The 10,325-nt window shown below is 41.3% G+C and overlaps 1 protein-coding gene across 2 annotated transcripts in view; it reads left to right on the forward strand.

Moving 5' to 3' along the window:
• SMURF2 (SMAD specific E3 ubiquitin protein ligase 2) overlaps nt 1-4,690 on the forward strand; it is a 93,697-nt gene extending 89,007 nt beyond the window's left edge. For both annotated transcript variants that reach the window (XM_084648279.1, XM_084648280.1), the window contains 2 exons: nt 3,102-3,177; nt 3,545-4,690. In XM_084648279.1, the coding sequence (XP_084504405.1) occupies nt 3,102-3,177; nt 3,545-3,644 (176 nt within the window). In that variant the 3' untranslated portion in view covers nt 3,645-4,690. The remainder of the gene's footprint in view (nt 1-3,101; nt 3,178-3,544) is intronic.
• Nucleotides 4,691-10,325: the final 5,635 nt, after the last annotated feature.

Here is a 10,325-nt window from a genome sequence, read left to right on the forward strand (position 1 = left end):
TCTCCATAGTAACGTTTTTTGAACTCTGTGTAGTTCACTACGCATGCCAATACATTCTTTGCAACTGGGAGGACAACTCAGTCAAGGTAATGCTGGACAATAGAGTGGGAATAAACTACATAAATTGTCAAGGGGGAGCAAGATCCTAATCCTTATGCACAGAATCACTAAGACTGCAGAACTAGTGCATATCCCACTGCACAGACAACAGTCTACCTTCCAGGCCTGCAAAACGCTGTTGCAAATTCTCTGAGCAGACACTTTCAAAACCATGAGAGGGGACTCAGCAACTTGGTCTTTCAGCTTATTTGCCAGTCCTGGGGCCTTCCAGAGCTGGATCTCTCCTGGGACTCTCTCCTGGGCCAGTGCAAAATGCCAACAATTCTGCTTGTGGAGTGGGAAGGAGGAGGTACAGTCACAACTGCATAGGGAACTCCCTGTTCTTCCCTTAGCCTGATAGCCCTGGTCTACACTGGGGGCGGTGTCGACCTAAGATACGCAACTTCAGCTATGCGAATAGCTTACCTGGCCGTGAGGATGGCGGCAAGTCGACCACTGCTGCTCTCCCGTCAACTTTGCTTCTGCCTCTCGCGAGCTGGAGTTCCGGAGTCAATGGGGAGCGCATTCGGGGATCGATTTATCATGTCTAGACGAGACACGATAAATTGTTCCCCGATAGATGGATCACTACCCGCCAATCTGGCGGGTAGTGAAGACCTGCCCATAATCTCTTGTATACCTGCCCTCCGGCACCATTGAAACAAGGCACTTAAAAGAACAAGCTGTAGCTTTCAGTTTCTCCATCTTGATAGCACCATCCTGGTCAAGACAAGTGTGATTCCTAGAGCTGCTTCATCTCTGTGTGAATGTCTCTCTGCCTTCCTCTTACAGAACTCCTGACACTGGACTCGGGCACCACAATGCACCCCAGTTTCTTATCTCTGCACCTTGATAGTTCTCAAGCATAGAATTGGGCTGCTCTCCCGAAGTTCAGTTCATACTCCTGAGCAGTAGGAAACCAAGTACAAGGAAAATCTACCTGCAAAAATGGAGGCACTTCCAAATCTAGCGTACCCATCGATCCATATCCCCTTCTGAATCTCTCCTCACAGACATACTTGGTTACTTGCTGAATTTAAACATACAGGGTTATCACTGAACTCCATGATGGGTTACCTGGCTGCTATTAGTCTTTCATCCATCAGTCAAAGGATTTTCTATGTCTGCCTCAGCCACATTCCATAAGGGTTTGTTTTATCTGTTTCATCATGTTAAGGAGTCTGCACCATCATGGGACCTTAATCTGCTTCTCAATGCCTTAATGAGCCCAGCTGTCTACCTGTCTTCAGGACTTTGTTCCTAGTAGCCATAACTTTGCCAGACAGGTAGGGGAGTTAAGAGCACTCATGGCTGACCCTCTCTACTTACATTTTGCCATGACAAGGTGACCTTTCACCCCATCCTCATTTCCTACCTAAGGTCTCTTTAGAATTCCATGTCACTTTAGGACATCTGACTACCAGTGTTTTACCCCAAGCCTCATTCCTTGACAGAGGAAGCTAGCCTCCATACCTTGGATGTAAGAAGGGCCATTGCCTCTTACCTAGGCAGAACAAGCTATTTCAGGGTTTTCCCTTCAGGGTCTTGATCTCGTTTGCCAAGAGAATGGACAGCCAATTTCCGCTCAGACTGTGTAAGTGGGTTTCTGATGCATTCTCATTCCAACAGGCCCAGTCCACCTTTATAGCCCTTCTTAAAGACAAACCCATCATGGACAACTGCAGAGCAGCAACCTGGTCTTGTGTTCACATGTTCTCTGGGCACTATGCTAGCCAATCTACTTCCAGGTCAGAGACAACCTAGAGCAGCACTGTCTTCAGAGCTGTGCTGAGATCCACCTCCATGTCAAGACACTGCTTGGGAGTCTCCTACTGTGGCGCAGCCATAGGGACAATAACTCAAAGGAGAGGTTACTTACCTGTACAGTAACTGGAAGTTGAGCTGTGTTGTCCCTATGGGTGCTCCATCTCCTGCCTTTCTTCTTCTCTGCTGTGGAGTCTTCCTGTGCTTCCAGTCTGAAAAGGAACTGGAGCAGGGGCGGGTCCACCCTCCCCCTATACTCTCACACCAGATGACAAGGATGTGTGGAGTGTAGGCCCAGACCCACAGGCACTGCTAACTAAACTTACTGATCAAGCGTGCACAGGCGTATGCACAGCCTATGATGGAAAGAACGAGGAATCCGGGGCACCTTAAAGACGAACAGATCTATTTGGGCATAAGCTTTCGTGGGTAAAAACCCCCACTTCAGATAAAGTGGTTTTTTTACCCACAAAAGCTTATGCCCAAATAAATCTGTTCGTCTTTAAGGTGCCACCGGACTCCTCGTTGTTTTTGTGGATACAGACTAACACGGCTCCCCCTCTGATACTTGATCCTATGATGGAATATCCATGGGACAAAACATCTCTAGTAATTCCAGTTACTGTAAGGTAATAACTTGTGCTTTTGCTAATATACTATGCTAGGGGCTTTTGCAATCACAGCTGTCTTGGTCACAAATCATACCCCTGTAAATGTGACCCTGATGTGGATGCTGCTTATACAGGTATAAATGTGCTTACACCAATGTAGATTATTCTGGTATGAGGAGAAATCAGCTATAGTGGTATGAATTCGACCACGCTATGGGTTGTATGTGTTCTAAAAAAATCACACCCCTACCTGAAATAGTGATACCTGTATAAAAACTGTGTGTGGATCAGGCTCTACTGTATTACTTTAGTGCAACACAGATTTACATTTGTACTGTTAGTTTTTGTGTATCTTTCCCTGGCTTAAACAGTCTTAGTGTTGTGCATGTGTGAAGAAAACCAAACTTCTGTCTGAAGGGGAAATGTGGAGAGACAGCTTTTCCGTTTGCTGTTCTGTGTGTTCTCTCCCTCCCTGCCACAGTATTATACTGTTTTCATTTCCTTAGTACATGGCTGGTCTGTCTCCCCTGCTTATTTACTTCTCACTCTGCCTTCTTAACAGTTACAGGATAGTAGTTTGGGGGTTAAATTGTTGTGCTAAAGAATTCATCTTTACTGGATTTGCAGGTGCTGCGGGGCCCAGGCTATTTACAATACACCAGATTGATGCCAGCACTAATAACTTGCCGAAAGCTCATACCTGGTAAGACCATGTTACGTTTTCACTCCTCCATGGAAATATTGGCGTTTTGGTAAATGGACACGTCCACTGATACAGCACATCTAGATTATCAACTGTCATTTATTTCTCCTCTCCTGATCATTTTTCTACTTGGTAAAGAATTCCATGTATTATGGCAATAGGGAATAGTCTGGTTTTGTTTATATCGATGTCATTGTGTTGGCCATCATAATGTAATTTAGTGATATAACACAAGAAGTTGCAATCTTATCACCAAAGTGTTTCAAAAATGTTAAATGCAGTTGTAGTGCAACAGAACTGCGTCCATCTTGGATTTCTCGGTAGAGTTGAAACTTGTTCTGAAGAGCTTTTGTTTTTTTGTTAACAGCTTTAATCGAATAGACATTCCTCCCTATGAAAGCTATGACAAGCTGTATGAGAAGCTGCTAACCGCCATTGAAGAAACATGTGGGTTTGCTGTGGAATGACCCTTTGCAGACTTACCTGAGATTCTATTTATACTCCTGTCAGCCAGAAAGCCCTCCCCTCAGCCAAGACTCAAGAAATGCTTGAAATACAGGAATGCTTTTCCTCTTTTACTCAAGAACACTGTGAGGGAAAGGACAATTTTGGAAATTTTTTTTTCTTCAAGAAAATAGGTTCTGTGGCTATTGCCACATAACCATTCAGCTGCTATTAAAAACTAATATCTTGACCATACAGAATGCTGACTGTTACTACATTTTGACAGTTAAGCAGTATTCTACACTTAAAGACTACTACTATTTTTGTAAAAGGTAATTTGTTCTATTTGCCCACCTGATTTCTATTCTCACAGACAAGAAGACACAACTTCAGCAGTCGGTACAAATCACGTTTCAGCCCAAGTAAATATACTGAACAGCGTCTATACCTGCTATTTTTACAAAAAAAAAAAAAAAAAAAAATTTTTTTTGGATTATTCTAACTTTGCATAAAATTGGCTAAAAGAATCTTTAACCTTTTTAATTACAGCCACTTACATGTTAACTGCATTTTCTTATAGTGAAATATTATATTCTGCATTATATGTTCAACTTAAACGTTACCCAGAATTGGGCTTTTTATATTTTTCAAGCATGAATTACAGACATGACGTTCTGGGTCCTGTTTCTATCAGTTGTCAGATTCCTAGTCTGAGTGAAATACTGCATTTGGTACAGTACTTTGTGTTAAATGTGGAATAGTCTTTTTTTAAAGAGCATTAGTCATTTTGTTTTTTTTTTTTAAACAAGCGTTTTTGTAACAAGTTGATATTGTCAAGAGTATTTTTGGTTTGCTTTCAATTTAAAACAAATGCTACATTTTAAAAAAAAATTCTTAAAGCATGCTGATGAGGTGACGTTGATAGCCTTCTGCCTGGTCATCAGTTCATGTTTCAGAACCCACTGTATCTATCTGATCAACCAAAGCTTTTTATGTTGAAATGCAGCCAATTCACATTCTGTACTTGTTGATGCTTAAAGACTTATCAGGTAAACCACATTTAACCTTTGTTTGGCTGCTCATGTCATGTGGGTTTTACAGCGAAGGAAAAGTAACTAACTCAAATTGCAAAAGCTCTTCTGTTAACAAACACGCACGATGTGATGTGCTTTGAAAATGAGGTGGTTAAAGCACAATATTGTCACTGGTTGTAGGGATGAGAGTAAATATATGTAAGAGTTAAAATGTGGGTTGGTCAGTTCAAATGGGAACATAATGCACTACCAATGAAGGGAATCCTGGGCTGTTCAAATGAGCATCCTACTGTGAGGTCAGCATGCTGTCTTTTTGGGGTATGGAGAAGTTAGGCTACTCACTGCACATTTTTTTAGCAGCATTCTTCTGCATGATCGGTAATATACAACTGGCATTTTGCCTGCCCTCTCGCACAGTAATGAGGGCAGCAACATTTGGAGGGAATTTCAAATTTTTCTAATCGGTGTTGGTTTTTTTTAAAGCTTGGATCATAATTAATCATCGGAAATCTGCACTATTTTTACATTGATGAGAAACGAGTCTTGAACTTACTAAGACAATGGGATGTAAACAACTACTTCCTTTCGCAGCATAAGTTATATAATGAACTAGTGATTTTTTTTTTGTCTTGTCTATTCTATGTAGTTTGTGAATGTCAACATATAAATTCATTCTGCCAAATCTGACTGCTACAGCACGTAAGCTAATAATGGACTGTATTCATTAGAATGACTGGTAATAGCCTAATAGTATGTCTATTTGAGAGCAGTCATAATGAGATCATACCATCATTGGTAGCCCAAATCCACATTTTCACTTATTTTCTTCAATAGTATGATTGCTAGAACAAGCAGCATCTAGCAAAACATACCAATCTGGGCTCATGCATAGTGGAGAGGTTAATTGCTTGTTGATGCACACCTGAAGCAACCAAGAGATCAACTTTGGCAGCTGGGCTTGCAGTCTGGCAGACCTTTTTCCACATTTGGAGGGCTTGCGGCTCTGTGCTGACCTCATTCAAGTTGAGTGGTAACACTGTCTCTAAGAGACCTTCCCAGACTCAGAGGGTCGTGAGATGGATTGTTCTCTAGAGACAGGGTTCTTTTGTCACTTCACAGGCTGGAAACTTCATTAGTGACTGGCAAGGCCTTGGTGTGCAAGCCTGCTGAGACAGTCTCACTACATTCTTCATCCAGAAGGAATGGTCTATTGACAGCACCACTCTCTGGGGGAGATGGCTGTTTCTGTTCTGTTCCTGCCCAAGGTATGGCTGGGATTTTTTCCACAGACAAGTCTCATCCCATGTGACTCCCCTGATCCTTCAAGCAGCTCTTCCCTGTGGTGTATGAACAGAACAAGGCCTCATCCAAGTTACTCCTTAGGGAGGGGCAATGCAGATCTGTTACACTAGAGGACCCAGCCTGGGGATACCGAGCACAAACACTGTATCCCCAGATTTGACTGCTGCAGCTCAGTGCCTCTTCTGAGCTGCCACTGTACAAGGTCTCTTGATGGCATCCAGCCTCTGCTGATCTCTGCTGCTTCAGGTATGCATCTCCCTCCCCACTGTAGTCTACTCCCTACACTAAACAGCCAGAACACACAGCTGTAGCTGGCCCCTATCCTAACCTCCTATAGGTTTGAGATGTTGAGTCCAATGTAAGGGTTTACTGGAATTTGCACACAAAACAAAACCAAAAAAACCCTAACCCAATGTTTGACGTTTCACAGCAGCTTTAGCTGTAGGTGCACTGCTTTCCTGCTAGGCATTTTGGTGTTGATAATCCCTCTAGTACCACCAGTTTAATATTGTAAAATCTAACTTCTTAAAATACTATGGACATGAATAGACAAAATTAATATTTCTACATATTTGACCAGTTATGAGGAATATATCAAGTATCTGGAGTGCCTTTTTACCTTCATAACAACTAAGAGCTTTAAATAAAGCACCCCAGCTGGCCAGAAGTTTTCTGATACATTTTGCAGAAGTATTGACCCATGAAAGTTTTTAGTTCCAAAATCCTGTCAGCCACTTTCCCTCAAACAGGTGCTAAGCCCTATGTTGCATTGAACCTTGGACTTTCACCCCATGATTAATGTGAATATTTATTTCAGCTGGTCCTTACTGAGTTTTACTTTATCCATTCTTTAGTTGCATAAAGTTGTTTTAGAGAAATGCTGCATCATGTTTCATGCTGTTGCTTTTCATTATGAATGTTTAATTATGAACAGTGACTATTTTGTAGATTTCAAATATACAGCACGTAGTTGAGTTTCAGAGGATTTAATTTCTCGCTGTAAAGAGTTTTGTAATGGTGCTTTGTACAGTATGTATTCTAATTTTTTTGCACATAGATTCAGCTTCCCTAAACTGATTTATTTTTACCATTTTTTGTTGTTATACTAGAGTCCAGAGCACACAAGTTTTCCTTTTGTATTTTTGTTCTACAACACTACATCTGTATGAAACTTCTGGTGCGTTTAAACTGGCTGCATTGATGGAAGTAAAAGCTTTGCTTCTATATCATAAGTATGCATCATACAGCTTAATGTAGCATGCTCACATTGCTTCAGATTTTAAACTGCACCATATAGTTAACAGGTGCCATTTGTTGTATTTAACACTATATAGTAGGTTTTTAACTCTATCACATCCCAAGCTTTCTCTGTAGCTGTAATTAGTTTAGACTCAAGTATAATTTCCCCTCCACAAACTGAGTTTTATTTTCTCATTTCTATTATATTTATTACAGAGTGTTTTTAGCATTGATATTCATTGTATTGCCATCCGTTACATAAGCTTTAACAAAACATCTGTATAAAATGGTTTTTAAAAACTTAATGTACCCATGCAGAAGTTGAGCAATAAATTGTATGCTGTTTGCACTGTCACAGCATCAATGGTTTAAAAACGTTTAAAGTTTTTAATTAAAGCTTTACTTTGACTTACATTTGTAACTTTAGAGGTGTTCAGGGAGTCAGTTCCAATAGCGGAGAGTATATTTTACAGGGTCTGAAACTAATCTGTTGCCTTCCTACATGTACTTGCATATATAGCAAGTATGAGGCCTTAAAACAGCATTCAGGAATGGATACTGTAGCCAGTTTTTCTTTTATACAGTAGAAAATACCTCAGAGTATGGAGGTTGTTCATAACTCTGAACAAAACATTATGGTGGTTCTTTTCAAAATTTACAACTGAACATTGACTTAATACAGTTTTGAAACTTTAATATGCAGAAGAAAAATGGTGCTTTCCCTTTATTTTTTTTAGTAGTTTAACACAGTACTGTACTGTGTTTGCTGTGTTTTGTTTTAAATCTCAGCTGCTGCCTGATTGCGCACTTCTGGTTCCAGATAAGGTGTGTGGTTGATTGGTAACTTCATAACTCTGAGGTTCCATTGTACTTAGTCTCTCCCAACTCCCTCTGTGGCTTTTAATAATAGCCACTTAAATATCAACATATCTCAAAGGGGAATTTATCTCTCTTGATCAGTGAAGGGGTGACTTTCCTGCTGGCTTTAGCTAATCTGAACAGAACTCCTTGCAGGAAAATATATAAATGTGAAACAAATCAATCAATACATTGTCTTCATTCCAACTCATTAAGTTATAGCCCTGGTGGCAGGGTATTAGTCTCTTTTAGTGCATTAGCTGTTTGGAAGTGATTTTGTGAATTTTTTTTTTAACAGGGTTACAGCTCCCAGAAAAACTATTTAAGCTGGCAGAAGCTTCAGTCAAGGTGCAATTCTCTTTCTCCCACCAAATCTAGTGTGAACTTTTTCCCCACATCCATGAGAGTAAATCTCATGAATGCTCTTGCAACTGAGTAGTTCTATTTCTCTTGTAAAGCCAGGCCCAAAATGTTGAGTGACAGGTACTAGAGTCCTATACAGGCAAATCCCAAAGATTTCTGCTTCTAGCACAGGAGTGGGCAAACTTTTTGGCCTGAGGGCCGCATTGAGGTTGCGAAATGGTATGGAGGGCTGGGTAGGGAAGGCTGTGCCTCCCCAACCGGCCTGGTCCCCATTTCTACTTTTTGCTCTGACTGCCCTGACTACCCCCTCCTGGGTCTCCTACACCTATCCAACCCCCCTACTCCCTGGGCCCTAGCCCCTATCCACAGCCCTGCCTCCAGGCCCCCTGGGACTCCCATGCCTATCTCATCCAGCTGCCCCCTGGGACCTGCTGCCCCTATCCAACCCCACCCTCTTACCAGGCTGCTCAGAGTGCCAGGACTGGGTTATTGGAAAGCCTGGGAGGTGGGTAGGCACAAGCTGTGCAGCTGCAGGGGAGGGGCTGGGAGCTTAGAGGCCAGGTAGGATGGTCCTGTGGGCTGTAATTTGCCCACCTCTGTTTGAGCAGCTAATCACATAGGGAAAACTAAACTTGAGGTAAGGGCTTTTACTGAAAATTGTGCTTTGGGACCTGGTTAGTGAAAAGAGTATATTCTAGGGCATGGATCTAAAACTTCTAGTTTTGTTAAACAGCAGGAGACTTAACACTGCTTTAATGTGTCAGTTATTTTCAAGTACAGTCACATCCCTAGTTACTTTGGCTGTAAGGCTATAACACTGTAGCAGAGCTCCAACTAGAACCTGTGCGTTTATGGCTTATTCCTTCACCTAGCCTACTAGCATATGTATTTGAGTAGCAGAGGTAAATGACAGCTTTACAGAAGACAGGTACAAGAGGTTAAATTCAGGGTGAACTTTAGGGTCTTTGCCTTAAATGTACTGTTAGTGTGTGGTGGCAGAGGAGCTCTCTTACCTCAACATGATAGCTGAATCGGTTTTGTAGTGAGAATGATGAATGCAAGTATATTATGTCTTTCTTTACCCAACTAGTGTCAAACCTACTGCTTCCTTACCTGTTCTCAAATAGACTAATGTTAGTGTAACAAGATAAGTTGGTTTTAGGTCTAAATGCTTGCATTGTGTTTCTAAGTAGGTCAGTGAAGTAAACCAGCTTGTTTACAGTCTACCTTAACCAAGTGCAAATGCTAACCTGGTTTGACCAGTGTAGATATAACCTACCTTCATGGTGGGAATAAGTACCACCTACTAGCAGCAGATTGCTGCAATAAATTGCATAGAGAACCCCTGTAAAACTAATGTGCTCTCTCTAGGAAGTAATTAAAAGCCTGCAAGTTCTTCTACCACTTTAGCAAAAAGTGTTCTAAATTTTGAAGTGTGAGTGATTAAGAATAAGATAACAAGCTTGTTTAAAGTAGTTGTGCCCAATCATGTCCTCAATCTCCTTTAGTACTAGCTATTAAGAGTCATAACCCTACAACAATATATTCCTGATTAAATCATATGTAAAATGTATCCTATAAGCACTGTACACAGTGTGATGAAGTGCTTCTCCCCCCCACCTCACCCCACCACAGTACATTAAAATGTATATGTCAAAGGTTAAGTGAAACCCTTATTCTGACCTGCTCTCACAAGGAATTTGAGCAAGTGGAGCTTTAAGAGCTGCCTCCACATTTCTAGTATCATTATACTTTGCAGTCACAAGTTTTCAGAAGGCAGTGATTCAGCCTAAAATGCCCAAATGTAGCACTGATCTGAAGGAATTTTCATATTCAGCCCTTTAGAAAGTTGAGAGTACTAAGTACAATATACAGGTAGGTCAGATTATGTTCTTCAGCAATACTTGG

The sequence above is a fragment of the Lepidochelys olivacea genome (genome assembly GCF_965140295.1).
Source record: "Lepidochelys olivacea isolate rLepOli2 genome assembly, chromosome: 14".
Lineage (NCBI taxonomy): Eukaryota > Metazoa > Chordata > Testudines > Cheloniidae > Lepidochelys > Lepidochelys olivacea.